We start from the raw sequence: 19,775 nt of genomic DNA on the forward strand, positions 1-19,775 counted from the left end.
TACAGGAGAGAACACACACATAGGCCTGAGCCTGAGCCTGCTCCCATCCTACAGGAGGAGAGAACACACACATAGGCCTGAGCCTGCTCCTATTCTACAGGAGAGAACACACACATAGGCCTGAGCCTGCTCCCATCCTACAGGAGGAGAGAACACACACATAGGCCTGAGCCTGCTCCCATCCTACAGGAGGAGAGAACACACACATAGGCCTGAGCCTGCTCCCATCCTACAGGAGGAGAGAACACACACATAGGCCTGAGCCTGCTCCCATCCTACAGGAGGAGAGAACACACACATAGGCCTGAGCCTGCTCCCATCCTACAGGAGGAGAGAACACACACATAGGCCTGAGCCTGCTCCCATCCTACAGGAGGAGAGAACACACACATAGGCCTGAGCCTGAGCCTGCTCCCATCCTACAGGAGGAGAGAACACACACATAGGCCTGAGCCTGCTCCCATTCTACAGGAGGAGAGAACACACACATAGGCCTGAGCCTGCTCCCATCCTACAGGAGGAGAGAACACACACATAGGCCTGAGCCTGAGCCTGCTCCCATCCTACAGGAGGAGAGAACACACACATAGGCCTGAGCCTGCTCCCATCCTACAGGAGGAGAGAACACACACATAGGCCTGAGCCTGAGCCTGCTCCCATCCTACAGGAGGAGAGAACACACACATAGGCCTGAGCCTGCTCCCATTCTACAGGAGGAGAGGACACACACATAGGCCTGAGCCTGCTCCCATCCTACAGGAGGAGAGAACACACACATAGGCCTGAGCCTGCTCCCATTCTACAGGAGGAGAGAACACACACATAGGCCTGAGCCTGCTCCCATCCTACAGGAGGAGAGAACACACACATAGGCCTGAGCCTGAGCCTGCTCCCATCCTACAGGAGGAGAGAACACACACATAGGCCTGAGCCTGCTCCCATCCTACAGGAGGAGAGAACACACACATAGGCCTGAGCCTGCTCCCATCCTACAGGAGGAGAGAACACACACATAGGCCTGAGCCTGCTCCCATCCTACAGGAGAGAACACACACATAGGCCTGAGCCTGCTCCCATCCTACAGGAGGAGAGAACACACACATAGGCCTGAGCCTGCTCCTATCCTACAGGAGGAGAGAACACACACATAGGCCCGAGCCTGCTCCCATCCTACAGGAGGAGAGAACACACACATAGGCCTGAGCCTGCTCCTATCCTACAGGAGGAGAGAACACACACATAGGCCTGAGCCTGCTCCCATCCTACAGGAGGAGAGAACACACACATAGGCCTGAGCCTGCTCCCATCCTACAGGAGGAGAGAACACACACATAGGCCTGAGCCTGCTCCTATCCTACAGGAGGAGAGAACACACACACAGGCCTGAGCCTGCTCCCATCCTACAGGAGGAGAGAACACACACATAGGCCTGAGCCTGCTCCCATCCTACAGGAGGAGAGAACACACACATAGGCCTGAGCCTGCTCCCATCCTACAGGAGAGAACACACACATAGGCCTGAGCCTGCTTCTATCCTACAGGAGGAGAGAACACACACATAGGCCTGAGCCTGCTCCCATCCTACAGGAGGAGAGAACACACACATAGGCCTGAGCCTGCTCCCATCCTACAGGAGGAGAGAACACACACATAGGCCTGAGCCTGCTTCTATCCTACAGGAGGAGAGAACACACACAAAGGACTGAGCCTGCTTCTATCCTACAGGGGAGAGAAACACACACACTAGCCTGAGCCTGCTCCCATCCTACAGGAGGAGAGAACACAGACATAGGCCTGAGCCTGCTCCCATCCTACAGGAGGAGAGAACACACACATAGGCCTGAGCCTGCTCCCATCCTACAGGAGAGAACACACACATAGGCCTGAGCCTGCTCCCATCCTACAAGAGGAGAGAACGCACACATAGGCCTGAGCCTGCTCCCATCCTACAGGAGGAGAGAACACACACATAGGCCTGAGCCTGCTCCCATCCTACAGGAGGAGAGAACACACACATAGGCCTGAGCCTGATCCCATCCTACAGGAGGAGAGAACACACACATAGGCCTGAGCCTGAGGGGGGGGGGGGGCTGCTCCCATTCCTACAGGAGGAGAGAACACACACATAGGCCTGAGCCTGCTCCCATCCTACAGGAGGAGAGAACACACACATAGGCCTAAGCCTGGTCCCATCCTACAGGAGAGAACACACACATAGGCCTGAGCCTGCTCCCATCCTACAGGAGGAGAGAACACACACATAGGCCTGAGCCTGCTCACATCCTACAGGAGGAGAGAACACACACATAGGCCTGAGCCTGCTCCTATCCTACAGGAGGAGAGAACACACACATAGGCCTGAGCCTGCTCCTATCCTACAGGAGAGAACACACACATAGGCCTGAGCCTGCTCCTATTCTACAGGAGGAGAGAACACACACATAGGCCTGAGCCTGCTCCCATCCTACAGGAGGAGAGAACACACACATAGGCCTGAGCCTGCTCCTATCCTACAGGAGGAGAGAACACACATAGGCCTGAGCCTAAGCCTGCTCCCATCCTACAGGAGAGAAAACACATAGGCCTGAGCCTGCTCCTATCCTACACGAGGAGAGAACACACACACATAGGCCTGAGCCTGCTCCTATCCTGCAGGAGGAGAGAACACACACATAGGCCTGAGCCTGCTCCTATCCTACAGGAGGAGAGAAAACACACATAAGCTTGAGTCTGCTCCCATCCTATACGAGGAGAGAACACACACATAGGCCTGAGCCTGCTCCCATCCTACAGGAGGAGAGAACACACATAGGCCTGAGCCTGAGCCTGCTCCCATCCTACAGGAGGAGAGAACACACACATAGGCCTGAGCCTGATCCCATCCTACAGGAGGAGAGAACACACACATAGGCCTGAGCCTGCTCCCATCCTACAGGAGGAGAGAACACACATAGGCCTGAGCCTGCTCCCATCCTACAGGAGGAGAGAACACACACATAGGCCTGAGCCTGGTCCCATCCTACAGGAGGAGAGAACACACACATAGGCCTGAGCCTGCTCCCATCCTACAGGAGGAGAGAACACACACATAGGCCTGAGCCTGCTCCCATCCTACAGGAGGAGAGAACACACACATAGGCCTGAGCCTGCTCCCATCCTACAGGATGAGAGAACCACCACACATAGGCCTGAGCCTGAGCCTGAGCCTGCTCCCATCCTACAGGAGGAGAGAACACACACATAGGCCTGAGCCTGCTCCCATCCTACAGGAGGAGAGAACACACACATAGGCCTGAGCCTGACTCCCATCCTACAGGAGGACGAGAAACCCACACATAGGCCTGAGCCTGCTCCTATTCTACAGGAGGAGAGAACACACACACAGGCCTGAGCCTGCTCCCATCCTACAGGAGGAGAGAACACACACATAGGCCTGAGCCTGGTCCCATCCTACAGGAGGAGAGAACACACACATAGGCCTGAGCCTGAGCCTGCTCCCATCCTACAGGAGGAGAGAACACACACATAGGCCTGAGCCTGCTCCATCCTACAGGAGGAGAGAACACATACATAGGCCTGAGCCTGCTGCCATCCTACAGGAGGAGAGAACACACAACATAGGCCTGAGCCTGCTCCCATCCTACAGGAGGAGAGAACACACACATAGGCCTGAGCCTGCTCCCATCCTACAGGAGGAGAGAACACACACATAGGCCTGAGCCTGCTCCCATCCTACAGGAGAGAACACACACATAGGCCTGAGCCTGCTCACATCCTACAGGAGGAGAGAACACACACATAGGCCTGAGCCTGCTCCTATCCTACAGGAGGAGAGAACACACACATAGGCCTGAGCCTGCTCCCATCCTACAGGAGGAGAGAACACACACATAGGCCTGAGCCTGCTCCCATCCTACAGGAGGAGAGAACACACACATAGGCCTGAGCCTGCTCCCATCCTACAGGAGAGAACACACACATAGGCCTGAGCCTGCTCACATCCTACAGGAGGAGAGAACAACACATAGGCCTGAGCCTGCTCCCATCCTACAGGAGGAGGAGAACACACACATAGGCCTGAGCCTGCTCCCATCCTACAGGAGGAGAGAACACACACATAGGCCTGAGCCTGGTCCCATCCTACAGGAGGAGAGAACACACACATAGGCCTGAGCCTGCTCCCATCCTACAGGAGGAGAGAACACACACATAGGCCTGAGCCTGCTCCCATCCTACAGGAGAGAACACACACATAGGCCTGAGCCTGCTCCCATCCTACAGCAGGAGAGAACACACACATAGGCCTGAGCCTGCTCCCATCCTACAGGAGAGAACACACACATAGGCCTGAGCCTGCTCTCATCCTTCAGGAGGAGAGAACACACACATATGCCTGAGCCTGAGCCTGCTCCCATCCTACAGGAGGAGAGAACACACACATAGGCCTGAGCCTGAGCCTGCTCCCATCCTACAGGAGGAGAGAACACACACATAGGCCTGAGCCTGCTCCCATCCTACAGGAGGAGAGAACACACACATAGGCCTGAGCCTGCTTCTATCCTACAGGAGGAGAGAACACACACATAGGCCTGAGCCTGCTCCCATCCTACAGGAGAGAACACACACACACATAGGCCTGAGCCTGCTCCCATCCTACAGGAGAGAACACACACACACATAGGCCTGAGCCTGCTCCTATCCTACAGGAGAGAACACACACACACATAGGCCTGAGCCTGGTCCCATCCTACAGGAGAGAACACACACATAGGCCTGAGCCTGCTCCCATCCTATAGGAGGAGAGAACACACACATAGGCCTGAGCCTGCTCCCATCCTATAGGAGGAGAGAACACACACATAGGCCTGAGCCTGCTCCCATCCTACAGGAGGAGAGAAGACACACATAGGCCTGAGCCTGAGCCTGCTCCCATCCTACAGGAGGAGAGAACACACACATAGGCCTGAGCCTGCTCCCATCCTACAGTAGGAGAGAACACACACATAGGCCTGAGCCTGCTCCCATCCTACAGGAGGAGAGAACACACATAGGCCTGAGCCTGCTCCCATCCTACAGGAGGAGAGAGAACACACATAGGCCTGAGCCTGAGCCTGCTCCCATCCTACAGGAGGAGAGAACACACACATAGGCCTGAGCCTGCTCCTATCCTACAGGAGGAGAGAACACACACATAGGCCTGAGCCTGCTCCCATCCTACAGGAGGAGAGAACACACACACATAGGCCTGAGCCTGCTCCCATCCTACAGGAGGAGAGAACACACACACATAGGCCTGAGCCTGCTCCCATCCTACAGGAGGAGAGAACACACACATAGGCCTGAGCCTGCTCCCATCCTACAGGAGAGAACACACACATAGGCCTGAGCCTGCTCCCATCATACAGGAGGAGAGAACACACATAGGCCTGAGCCTGCTCCTATCCTACAGGGGGAGAGAACACACACATAGGCCTGAGCCTGCTCCCATCCTACAGGGGGAGAGAACACACACATAGGCCTGAGCCTGCTCCCATCATACAGGAGAGAACACACACATAGGCCTGAGCCTGCTCCTATCCTACAGGAGGAGAGAACACACACATAGGCCTGAGCCTGCTCCCATCCTACAGGAGAGAACACACACATAGGCCTGAGCCTGCTCCCATCCTACAGCAGGAGAGAGAACACACACACACACATAGGCCTGAGCCTGCTCCCATCATACAGGAGGAGAGAACACACACATAGGCCTGAGCCTGCTCCTATTCTACAGGAGGAGAGAACACACACATAGGCCTGAGCCTGCTCCCATCCTACAGGAGGAGAGAACACACACATAGGCCTGAGCCTGCTCCCATCCTACAGGAGGAGAGAACACACACATAGGCCTGAGCCTGCTCCCATCCTACAGGAGGAGAGAACACACACATAGGCCTGAGCCTGCTCCCATCCTACAGGAGAGAACACATACATAGGCCTAAGCCTGGTCCCATCCTACAGGAGGAGAGAACACACACATAGGCCTGAGCCTGAGCCTGCTCCCATCCTACAGGAGGAGAGAACACACACATAGGCCTGAGCCTGCTCCCATCCTACAGGAGGAGAGAAAACACACATAGGCCTGAGCCTGCTCCCATCCTACAGGAGAGAGCACACACATAGGCCTGAGCCTGCTCCCATCCTACAGGAGAGAACACACACATAGGCCTGAGCCTGCTCCCATCCTACAGGAGGAGAGAACACACACATAGGCCTGAGCCTGCTCCCATCCTACAGGAGGAGAGAACACACACATAGGCCTGAGCCTGCTCCTATCCTACAGGAGGAGAGAACACACACACATAGGCCTGAGCCTGCTCCCATCCTACAGGAGGAGAGAACACACACATAGGCCTGAGCCTGCTCCCATCCTACAGGAGGAGAGAACACACACATAGGCCTGAGCCTGCTCCTATGCTACAGGAGAGAACACACACATAGGCCTGAGCCTGCTCCCATCCTACAGGAGGAGAGAACACACATAGGCCTGAGCCTGCTCCCATCCTACAGGAGAGAACACACACATAGGCCTGAGCCTGCTCCCATCCTACAGGAGGAGAGAACACACATAGGCCTGAGCCTGCTCCCATCCTACAGGAGGAGAGAACACAGACATAGGCCTGAGCCTGCTCCCATCCTACAGGAGGAGAGAACACACACATAGGCCTGAGCCTGCTCCCATCCTACAGGAGGAGAGAACACACACATAGGCCTGAGCCTGCTCCCATCCTGCAGGAGGAGAGAACACACACATAGGCCTGAGCCTGAGCCTGCTCCCATCCTACAGGAGGAGAGAACACACACATAGGCCTGAGCCCATCCTACAGGAGGAGAGAACACACACATAGGCCTGAGCCTGCTCCCATCCTACAGGAGGAGAGAACACACACATAGGCCTGAGCCTGCTCCCATCCTACAGGAGGAGAGAACACACACATAGGCCTGAGCCTGAGCCCATCCTACAGGAGGAGAGAACACACACATAGGCCTGAGCCTGGTCCCATCCTACAGGAGGAGAGAACACACACATAGGCCTGAGCCTGGTCCCATCCTACAGGAGGAGAGAACACACACATAGGCCTGAGCCCATCCTACAGGAGGAGAGAACACACACATAGGCCTGAGCCTGCTCCCATCCTACAGGAGGAGAGAACACACACATAGGCCTGAGCCTGCTCCTATCCTACAGGAGGAGAGAACACATACATAGGCCTGAGCCTGCTCCCATCCTACAGGAGGAGAGAACACACACATAGGCCTGAGCCTGAGCCTGCTCCCATCCTACAGGAGGAGAGAACACACACATAGGCCTGAGCCTGCTGCCATCCTACAGGAGGAGAGAACACACACATAGGCCTGAGCCTGGTCCCATCCTACAGGAGGAGAGAACACACACATAGGCCTGAGCCTGCTCCCATCCTACAGGAGGAGAGAACACACACATAGGCCTGAGCCTGCTCCCATCATACAGGAGGAGAGAACACACACATAGGCCTGAGCCTGCTCCCATCCTACAGGAGGAGAGAACACACACATAGGCCTGAGCCTGCTCCCATCCTACAGGAGAGAACACACACATAGGCCTGAGCCTGCTCCCATCCTACAGGAGAGAACACACACATAGGCCTGAGCCTGCTCCCATCCTACAGGAGGAGAGAACACACACATAGGCCTGAGCCTGCTCCCATCCTACAGGAGGAGAGAACACACACATAGGCCTGAGCCTGCTCCCATCCTACAGGAGGAGAGAACAGACACATAGGCCTGAGCCTGCTCCCATCCTACAGGAGGAGAGAACAGACAAGTACCCAGGGTTGGCCGGGTCTTATAGGCGGGGAAATTAAGTATTTAATTGCTGTTCCCATCTGTCCTATCATTGCAGGTAGATATAATCTCCCTATTCCTGCAGGTTAAGACATAAGGGAAGGGCTACTGAGCCGCTGTATCTAAGCCTATGAGATGTGATACTGTCTACTGATCCGCTGTATCTAAGCCTATGAGATGTGATACTGTCTACTGAGCCGCTGTATCTAAGCCTATGAGATGTGATACTGTCTACTGAGCCGCTGTATCTAAGCCTATGAGATATGATACTGTCTACTGAGCCGCTGTATCTAAGCCTGTGAAATGTGATACTATCTACTGAGCCGCTCTATCTAAGCCTATGAGATGTGATTCTGTCTACTGAGCCGCTGTATCTAAGCCTATGAGATGTGATACTGTCTACTGAGCCGCTGTATCTAAGCCTATGAGATGTGATACTGTCTACTGAGCCGCTGTATCTAAGCCTATGAGATGTGATACTGTCTACTGAGCCGCTGTATCTAAGCCTGTGAAATGTGATACTATCTACTGAGCCGCTCTATCTAAGCCTATGAGATGTGATTCTGTCTACTGAGCCGCTGTATCTAAGCCTATGAGATGTGATACTGTCTACTGAGCCGCTGTATCTAAGCCTATGACATGTGATACTGTCTACTGAGCCGCTGTATCTAAGCCTATGAGATGTGATTCTGTCTACTGATCCGCTGTATCTAAGCCTATGAGATGTGATACTGTCTACTGAGCCGCTGTATCTAAGCCTATGAGATGTGATTCTGTCTACTGATCCGCTGTATCTAAGCCTATGAGATGTGATACTGTCTACTGAGCCGCTCTATCTAAGCCTATGAGATGTGATTCTGTCTACTGATCCGCTGTATCTAAGCCTATGAGATGTGATACTGTCTACTGAGCAGCTGTATCTAAGCCTATGAGATGTGATACTGTCTACTGAGTCGCTGTATCTAAGCCTGTGAAATGTGATACTGTCTACTGAGCCGCTGTATCTAAGCCTATGAGATGTGATACTGTCTACTGAGTCGCTGTATCTAAGCCTATGAGATGTGATACTGTCTACTGAGCTGCTGTATCTAAGCCTATGAGATGTGATACTGTCTACTGAGCCGCTGTATCTAAGCCTATGACATGTGATACTGTCTACTGAGCCGCTGTATCTAAGCCTGTGAAATGTGATACTATCTACTGAGCCGCTGTATCTAAGCCTATGAGATGTGATACTGTCTACTGAGCCGCTGTATCTAAGCCTATGAGATGTGATACTGTCTACTGAGCCGCTGTATCTAAGCCTATGACATGTGATACTGTCTACTGAGCCGCTGTATCTAAGCCTGTGAAATGTGATACTATCTACTGAGCCGCTGTATCTAAGCCTATGAGATGTGATACTGTCTACTGAGCCGTTGTATCTAAGCCTATGACATGTGATACTGTCTACTGAGCCGCTGTATCTAAGCCTGTGAAATGTGATACTATCTACTGAGCCGCTGTATCTAAGCCTATGAGATGTGATACTGTCTACTGAGCCGCTGTATCTAAGCCTATGAGATGTGATACTGTCTACTGAGCCGCTGTATCTAAGCCTATGAGATGTGATACTGTCTACTGAGCCGCTGTATCTAAGCCTATGAGATGTGATACTGTCTACTGAGCCGCTGTATCTAAGCCTATGAGATGTGATACTGTCTACTGAGCCGCTGTATCTAAGCCTATGAGATGTGATACTGTCTACTGAGCCGCTGTATCTAAGCCTATGAGATGTGATACTGTCTACTGAGCCGCTGTATCTAAGCCTATGAGATGTGATACTGTCTACTGAGTCGCTGTATCTAAGCCTGTGAAATGTGATACTGTCTACTGAGCTGCTATAGATACTGTAAGGTGAGCTGTGTACCCAACCTACCTGAGTGATACGGTCACTCTGGAGTGGGGGATGCTGGGAGTTGTAGTCACAGGTGGCGGTCACGTGCTCCGGTCTCCTCACACTGTTACCTCAGGGAGTGGGGGATGCTGGGAGTTGTAGTCACAGGTGGCGGTCACGTGCTTGTAGTTTGTGACACTGTTACCTCAGGGGGCGGGGGCGCGCACTGCTCGGGGACGCGCCGCTCCTCCGGGACCCGGGCGGGGGGTGAAGATGGCGGACGAGGGCGCCGGGCGGGAGAGTTTACCCGAGGACTGGTCGTACGGGGTGTGCGCGGACGGACGGGTCTTCTTCATCGAGTAAGACGGGAGGACGGGGCGGGGGGAACGGGACCGGGACCGGGACGGGGGCTCCGGGGCTAACATGTCTCCTCTATCCCCGCAGCGACCGGAGCCGGAGCACCAGCTGGCTGCACCCCCGCACCGGAGAACCGGTCAACTCCGGTCACATGATCCGCTCAGGTACCGAACTACAGCGAGTGACGTCATGACTACTACCCCCGCTCACCTGTACAATGTCACTACTACTACTACTACTACTGCCCCCACCTGTATAGTATCACTACTACTACTACTGCCCCCACCTGTATAGTATCACTACTACTACTACTGCCCCCACCTGTATAGTATCACTACTACTACTACTGCCCCCACCTGTATAGTATCACTACTACTACTACTGCCCCCACCTGTATAGTATCACTACTACTACTACTGCCCCCACCTGTATAGTATCACTACTACTACTGCCCCCACCTGTATAGTATCACTACTACTACTACTACTACTACCCCTACCCCCACCTGTATAGTATCACTACTACTACTACTGCCCCCACCTGTATAGTATCACTACTACTACTACTACCACCCCCACCTGTATAGTATCACTACTACTACTACTACTACTACCCCTACCCCCACCTGTATAGTATCACTACTACTACTACTGCCCCCACCTGTATAGTATCACTACTACTACTACCACCCCCACCTGTATAGTATCACTACTACTACTACTGCCCCCACCTGTATAGTATCACTACTACTACTACTACTACTGCCCCCACCTGTATAGTATCACTACTACTACTACTACTACTACCCCCACCTGTATAGTATCACTACTACTACTACTACTGCCCCCACCTGTATAGTATCACTACTACTACTACTACTGCCCCCACCTGTATAGTATCACTACTACTACTACTACTACTGCCCCCACCTGTATAGTATCACTACTACTACTACTACTGCCCCCACCTGTATAGTATCACTACTACTACTGCCCCCACCTGTATAGTATCACTACTACTACTACTGCCCCCACCTGTATAGTATCACTACTACTACTACTGCCCCCACCTGTATAGTATCACTACTACTGCCCCCACCTGTATAGTATCACTACTACTACTACTGCCCCCACCTGTATAGTATCACTACTACTACTACTGCCCCCACCTGTATAGTATCACTACTACTACTACTGCCCCCACCTGTATAGTATCACTACTACTACTGCTGCCCCCACCTGTATAGTATCACTACTACTACTACTGCCCCCACCTGTATAGTATCACTACTACTACTACTACTGCCCCCACCTGTATAGTATCACTACTACTACTACTACCCCCACCTGTATAGTAACACTACTACTACTACTGCCCCCACCTGTATAGTATCACTACTACTACTACTACTGCCCCCACCTGTATAGTATCACTACTACTGCCCCCACCTGTATAGTATCACTACTACTACTACTGCCCCCACCTGTATAGTATCACTACTACTACTACTACCCCCACCTGTATAGTATCACTACTACTACTACTACCCCCACCTGTATAGTATCACTACTACTACTGCCCCCACCTGTATAGTATCACTACTACTACTACTACTGCCCCCACCTGTATAGTATCACTACTACTGCCCCCACCTGTATAGTATCACTACTACTACTACTGCCCCCACCTGTATAGTATTACTACTACTACTACTGCCCCCACCTGTATAGTATCACTACTACTACTGCTGCCCCCACCTGTATAGTATCACTACTACTACTACTACTGCCCCCACCTGTATAGTATCACTACTACTGCCCCCACCTGTATAGTATCACTACTACTACTACTGCCCCCACCTGTATAGTATCACTACTACTACTACTGCCCCCACCTGTATAGTATCACTACTACTACCCCCACCTGTATAGTATCACTACTACTACTACTGCCCCCACCTGTATAGTATCACTACTACTACTACTGCCCCCACCTGTATAGTATCACTACTACTACTACTGCCCCCACCTGTATAGTATCACTACTACTACTACTACCCCCACCTGTATAGTATCACTACTACTACTACTACCCCCACCTGTATAGTATCACTACTACTACTACTACCCCCACCTGTATAGTATCACTACTACTGCCCCCACCTGTATAGTATCACTACTACTGCCCCCACCTGTATAGTATCACTACTACTACTACTGCCCCCACCTGTATAGTATCACTACTACTACTACTGCCCCCACCTGTATAGTATCACTACTACTACTACTGCCCCCACCTGTATAGTATCACTACTACTACTGCCCCCACCTGTATAGTATCACTACTACTACTACTACTGCCCCCACCTGTATAGTATCACTACTACTACTGCCCCCACCTGTATAGTATCACTACTACTACTGCCCCCACCTGTATAGTATCACTACTGCTACTGCCCCCACCTGTATAGTATCACTACTACTACTGCCCCCACCTGTATAGTATCACTACTACTGCCCCCACCTGTATAGTATCACTACTACTACTACTACCCCCACCTGTATAGTATCACTACTACTACTACTGCCCCCACCTGTATAGTATCACTACTATTACTACTACCACCCCCACCTGTATAGTATCACTACTACTACTACCCCTACCCCCACCTGTATAGTATCACTACTACTACTACTACCCCCACCTGTATAGTATCACTACTACTACTGCCCCCACCTGTATAGTATCACTACTACTACTACTGCCCCCACCTGTATAGTATCACTACTACTACTACTACCCCCACCTGTATAGTATCACTACTACTACTACTGCCCCCACCTGTATAGTATCACTACTACTACTACTACCACCCCCACCTGTATAGTATCACTACTACTACTACTACTACCCCTACCCCCACCTGTATAGTATCACTACTACTACTACTACCCCCACCTGTATAGTATCACTACTACTACTACCACCCCCACCTGTATAGTATCACTACTACTACTACTGCCCCCACCTGTATAGTATCACTACTACTACTACTACTACTGCCCCCACCTGTATAGGTATCACTACTACTACTACTACTACTACCCCCACCTGTATAGTATCACTACTACTACTACTAACTGCCCCCCACCTGTATAGTATCACTACTACTACTACTACTACTGCCCCCACCTGTATAGTATCACTACTACTACTACTACTACTGCCCCCACCTGTATAGTATCACTACTACTACTACTACTGCCCCCACCTGTATAGTATCACTACTACTACTGCCCCCACCTGTATAGTATCACTACTACTACTGCTGCCCCCACCTGTAAAGTATCACTACTACTACTACTGCCCCCACCTGTATAGTATCACTACTACTGCCCCCACCTGTATAGTATCACTACTACTACTACTGCCCCCACCTGTATAGTATCACTACTACTACATACTGCCCCCTACCTGTATAGTATCACTACTACTACTACTGCCCCACCTGTATAGTATCACTACTACTACTGCTGCCCCCACCTGTATAGTATCACTACTACTACTACTGCCCCCACCTGTATAGTATCACTACTACTACTACTACTGCCCCCACCTGTATAGTATCACTACTACTACTACTGCCCCCCACCTGTATAGTATCACTACTACTACTACTGCCCCCACCTGTATAGTATCACTACTACTACTACTACTGCCCCCACCTGTATAGTATCACTACTACTGCCCCCACCTGTATAGTATCACTACTACTACTACTGCCCCCACCTGTATAGTATCACTACTACTACTACTACCCCCACCTGTATAGTATCACTACTACTACTGCCCCCACCTGTATAGTATCACTACTACTACTGCCCCCACCTGTATAGTATCACTACTACTACTACTACCCCCACCTGTATAGTATCACTACTACTACTGCCCCCACCTGTATAGTATCACTACTACTACTACTACTGCCCCCACCTGTATAGTATCACTACTACTACTACTGCCCCCACCTGTATAGTATCACTACTACTACTACTGCCCCCACCTGTATAGTATTACTACTACTACTACTACCCCCACCTGTATAGTATCACTACTACTACTACTGCCCCCACCTGTATAGTATCACTACTACTACTGCCCCCACCTGTATAGTATCACTACTACTACTACTACCCCACCTGTATAGTATCACTACTACTGCCCCCACCTGTATAGTATCACTACTACTACTACTGCCCCCACCTGTATAGTATCACTACTACTACTGCCCCCACCTGTATAGTATCACTACTACTACTGCCCCCACCTGTATAGTATCACTACTACTACTACTACTGCCCCCACCTGTATAGTATCACTACTACTACTGCCCCCACCTGTATAGTATCACTACTACTACTACTACTGCCCCCACCTGTATAGTATCACTACTGCTACTGCCCCCACCTGTATAGTATCACTACTACTACTGCCCCCACCTGTATAGTATCACTACTACTACTACTGCCCCCACCTGTATAGTATCACTACTACTACTACTACCCCCACCTGTATAGTATCACTACTACTACTACTACTGCCCCCACCTGTATAGTATCACTACTACTACTACTACCACCCCCACCTGTATAGTATCACTACTACTACTACTACTACTGCCCCCACCTGTATAGTATCACTACTACTACTGCCCCCACCTGTATAGTATCACTACTACTGCTACTGCCCCCACCTGTATAGTATCACTACTACTACTGCCCCCACCTGTATAGTATCACTACTACTACTGCCCCCACCTGTATAGTATCACTACTACTACTACTACCCCCACCTGTATAGTATCACTACTACTACTGCCCCCACCTGTATAGTATCACTACTACTACTACTACTACTGCCCCCACCTGTATAGTATCACTACTACTACTACTGCCCCCACCTGTATAGTATCACTACTACTACTGCCCCCACCTGTATAGTATCACTACTACTGCTACTGCCCCCACCTGTATAGTATCACTACTACTACTGCCCCCACCTGTATAGTATCACTACTACTACTGCCCCCACCTGTATAGTATCACTACTACTGCTACTGCCCCCACCTGTATAGTATCACTACTACTACTACTGCCCCCACCTGTATAGTATCACTACTACTACTACTGCCCCCACCTGTATAGTATCACTACTACTACTGCCCCCACCTGTATAGTATCACTACTACTACTACTGCCCCCACCTGTATAGTATCACTACTACTACTACTGCCCCCACCTGTATAGTATCACTACTACTGCCCCCACCTGTATAGTATCACTACTACTACTGCCCCCACCTGTATAGTATCACTACTACTACTACTGCCCCCACCTGTATAGTATCACTACTACTACTACTGCCCCCACCTGTATAGTATCACTACTACTACTGCCCCCACCTGTATAGTATCACTACTACTACTACCCCCACCTGTATAGTATCACTACTACTACTGCCCCCACCTGTATAGTATCACTACTACTACTGCCCCCACCTGTATAGTATCACTACTACTACTACTGCCCCCACCTGTATAGTATCACTACTACTACTACTACTACTGCCCCCACCTGTATAGTATCACTACTACTACTACTGCCCCCACCTGTATAGTATCACTACTACTACTACTGCCCCCACCTGTATAGTATCACTACTACTGCTGCCCCCACCTGTATAGTATCACTACTACTACTGCCCCCACCTGTATAGTATCACTACTACTACTACTACTGCCCCCACCTGTATAGTATCACTACTACTGCCCCCACCTGTATAGTATCACTACTACTACTACTACTGCCCCCACCTGTATAGTATCACTACTACTACTACTGCCCCCACCTGTATAATATCACTACTACTGCCCCCACCTGTATAGTATCACTACTACTGCCCCCACCTGTATAGTATCACTACTACTACTACTGCCCCCACCTGTATAGTATCACTACTACTACTACTGCCCCCACCTGTATAATATCACTACTACTGCCCCCACCTGTATAGTATCACTACTACTACTACTGCCCCCACCTGTATAGTATCACTACTACTACTACTGCCCCCACCTGTATAGTATCACTACTACTACTACTGCTGCCCCCACCTGTATAGTATCACTAGTACTACTGCCCCCACCTGTATAGTATCACTACTACTACTACTGCCCCCACCTGTATAGTATCACTACTACTACTACTGCCCCCACCTGTATAGTATCACTACTACTACTACTGCCCCCACCTGTATAGTATCACTACTACTACTGCCCCCACCTGTATAGTATCATTACTACTACTACTGCCCCCACCTGTATAGTATCACTACTACTACTGCTGCCCCCACCTGTATAGTATCACTACTACTACTACTGCCCCCACCTGTATAGTATCACTACTACTACTACTGCCCCCACCTGTATAGTATCACTACTACTACTACTGCCCCCACCTGTATAGTATCACTACTACTACTACTGCCCCCACCTGTATAATAATCACTACTACTGGGGTACTGCCCCCACCTGGTATAGTATCACTCATGCTGCCCCCACTAGTATAGTATCACTACTACTACTACTGCCCCCACCTGTAGAGTATCACTACTACTACTACTGCCCCCACCTGTATATATCACTAACTACTGCCCCCACCTGTAGAGTATCCACTACTACTACTACTGCCGCCCACCTGTATAGTAATCACTATACTACTATAACTGCCCCACCTGTATAGTATCACTAATCCTACTACTGCGCCCCCAACTGTAGAGTATCACAGTAGACTGCCCCCACCTGTATAGTATCACTACTACTACTACTGCCCCCCACCTGTATAGTATCACTACTACTACTACTGGCCCCCACCTGTATAGTATCAATACTACTACTACTGCACCCACCTGTAAGTATCACTACTACTACTTACTCCCCCAACCTGTATAGATATTACTACTACTACTGCCCCCACCCTGTATAGTATCACTACTACTACTGCTCCCCCACCTGTATATTATCACTACTACTACTACCTGCCCCCACCTGTATGTATCACTACTACTACTAACTGCCCCCACCTGTATAGTATCACTACTACTACTACCCCCACCTGTATAGTATCACTACTACTACTACTACTGCCCCCACCTGTATAGTATCACTACTACTGCCACCACCTGTATAGTATCACTACTACTACTACCCCACCTGTATAGTATCACTACTACTACTACTACTGCCCCCACCTGTATAGTATCACTACTACTACTGCCTTCACCTGTATAGTATCACTACTACTACTACTGCCCCCACCTGTATAGTATCACTACTACTACTACCCCCACCTGTATAGTATCACTACTACTACTACTACCCCCACCTGTATAGTATCACTACTACTACTACTGCCCCCACCTGTATAGTATCACTACTATTACTAATACTGCCCCCACCTGTATAGTATCACTACTACTACTGCCCCCACCTGTATAGTATCACTACTACTGCCCCTACCTGTATAGTATCACTACTACTACTGCCCCCACCTGTATAGTATCACTACTACTACTACTGCCCCCACCTGTATAGTATCACTACTACTACTGCCCCCACCTGTATAGTATCACTACTACTACTACTGCCCCCACCTGTATAGTATCACTACTACTACTACTGCCCCCACCTGTATAGTATCACTACTACCCCCCACCTTTCCTTCACCTGTATAGTATTGCTACTACCCCTAATGTCCTGTTTGATCACCACTCTCACCCCCCCCCCAGCCTCACCTGTCACCTGGTAATGTCTGATACTAGTAATACTGTACAGGTGAGGAGGGGAATGTCTGATACTAGTAATACTGTACAGGTGAGGAGGGGAATGTCTGATACTAGTAATACTGTACAGGTGAGGAGGGGAATGTCTGATACTAGTAATACTGTACAGGTGAGGAGGGAGGGGAATGTCTGATACTAGTAATACTGTACAGGTGAGGAGGGAGGGGAATGTCTGATACTAGTAATACTGTACAGGTGAGGAGGGAGGGGAATGTCTGATACTAGTAATACTGTACAGGTGAGGAGGGAGGGGAATGTCTGATACTAGTAATACTGTACAGGTGAGGAGGGAGGGGAATGTCTGATACTAGTAATACTGTACAGGTGAGGAGGGGGATGTCTGATACTAGTAATACTGTACAGGTGAGGAGGGGAATGTCTGATATTAGTAATACTGTACAGGTGAGGAGGGGAATGTCTGATACTAGTAATACTGTACAGGTGAGGAGGGGAATGTCTGATACTAGTAATACTGTACAGGTGAGGGAGGAGGGGAATGTCTGATACTAGTAATACTGTACAGGTGAGGAGGGGGATGTCTGATACTAGTAATACTGTACAGGTGAGGAGGGGAATGTCTGATACTAGTAATACTGTACAGGTGAGGAGGGGAATGTCTGATACTAGTAATACTGTACAGGTGAGGAGGGGAATGTCTGATACTAGTAATACTGTACAGGTGAGGAGGGAGGGGAATGTCTGATACTAGTAATACTGTACAGGTGAGGAGGGAGGGGAATGTCTGATACTAGTAATACTGTACAGGTGAGGAGGGAGGGGAATGTCTGATACTAGTAATACTGTACAGGTGAGGAGGGAGGGGAATGTCTGATACTAGTAATACTGTACAGGTGAGGAGGGGAATGTCTGATACTAGTAATACTGTACAGGTGAGGAGGGGAATGTCTGATACTAGTAATACTGTACAGGTGAGGAGGGGAATGTCTGATACTAGTAATACTGTACAGGTGAGGAGGGGAATGTCTGATACTAGTAATACTGTACAGGTGAGGAGGGAGGGGAATGTCTGATACTAGTAATACTGTACAGGTGAGGAGGGAGGGGAATGTCTGATACTAGTAATACTGTACAGGTGAGGAGGGGAATGTCTGATATTAGTAATACTGTACAGGTGAGGAGGGGAATGTCTGATACTAGTAATACTGTACAGGTGAGGAGGGGAATGTCTGATACTAGTAATACTGTACAGGTGAGGAGGGGAATGTCTGATACTAGTAATACTGTACAGGTGAGGAGGGGAATGTCTGATATTAGTAATACTGTACAGGTGAGGAGGGGGATGTCTGATACTAGTAATACTGTACAGGTGAGGAGGGGAATGTCTGATATTAGTAATACTGTACAGGTGAGGAGGGGGATGTCTGATACTAGTAATACTGTACAGGTGAGGAGGGAGGGGAATGTCTGATACTAGTAATACTGTACAGGTGAGGAGGGAGGGGAATGTCTGATACTAGTAATACTGTACAGGTGAGGAGGGAGGGGAATGTCTGATACTAGTAATACTGTACAGGTGAGGAGGGAGGGGAATGTCTGATACTAGTAATACTGTACAGGTGAGGAGGGGAATGTCTGTTATTAGTAATACTGTACAGGTGAGGAGGGGAATGTCTGATACTAGTAATACTGTACAGGTGAGGAGGGGAATGTCTGATACTAGTAATACTGTACAGGTGAGGAGGGGAATGTCTGATACTAGTAATACTGTACAGGTGAGGAGGGGAATGTCTGATACTAGTAATACTGTACAGGTGAGGAG

The 19,775-nt window shown here is 50.0% G+C and overlaps 1 protein-coding gene across 4 annotated transcripts in view; it reads left to right on the forward strand.

The window, feature by feature from the left end:
* The first annotated feature begins 9,984 nt into the window (after positions 1 to 9,984).
* Positions 9,985 to 19,775, forward strand: part of PLEKHA7 (pleckstrin homology domain containing A7) — a 144,006-nt gene continuing 134,215 nt past the window's right edge. For all 4 annotated transcript variants that reach the window (XM_069964987.1, XM_069964986.1, XM_069964989.1 and 1 more), the window contains exons 1-2: positions 9,985 to 10,098; positions 10,184 to 10,260. In XM_069964987.1, the coding sequence (XP_069821088.1) occupies positions 10,013 to 10,098; positions 10,184 to 10,260 (163 nt within the window). In that variant the 5' untranslated portion in view covers positions 9,985 to 10,012. The remainder of the gene's footprint in view (positions 10,099 to 10,183; positions 10,261 to 19,775) is intronic.

The sequence above is a fragment of the Dendropsophus ebraccatus genome, chromosome 4, assembly GCF_027789765.1.
Source record: "Dendropsophus ebraccatus isolate aDenEbr1 chromosome 4, aDenEbr1.pat, whole genome shotgun sequence".
Taxonomy (NCBI): domain Eukaryota; kingdom Metazoa; phylum Chordata; class Amphibia; order Anura; family Hylidae; genus Dendropsophus; species Dendropsophus ebraccatus.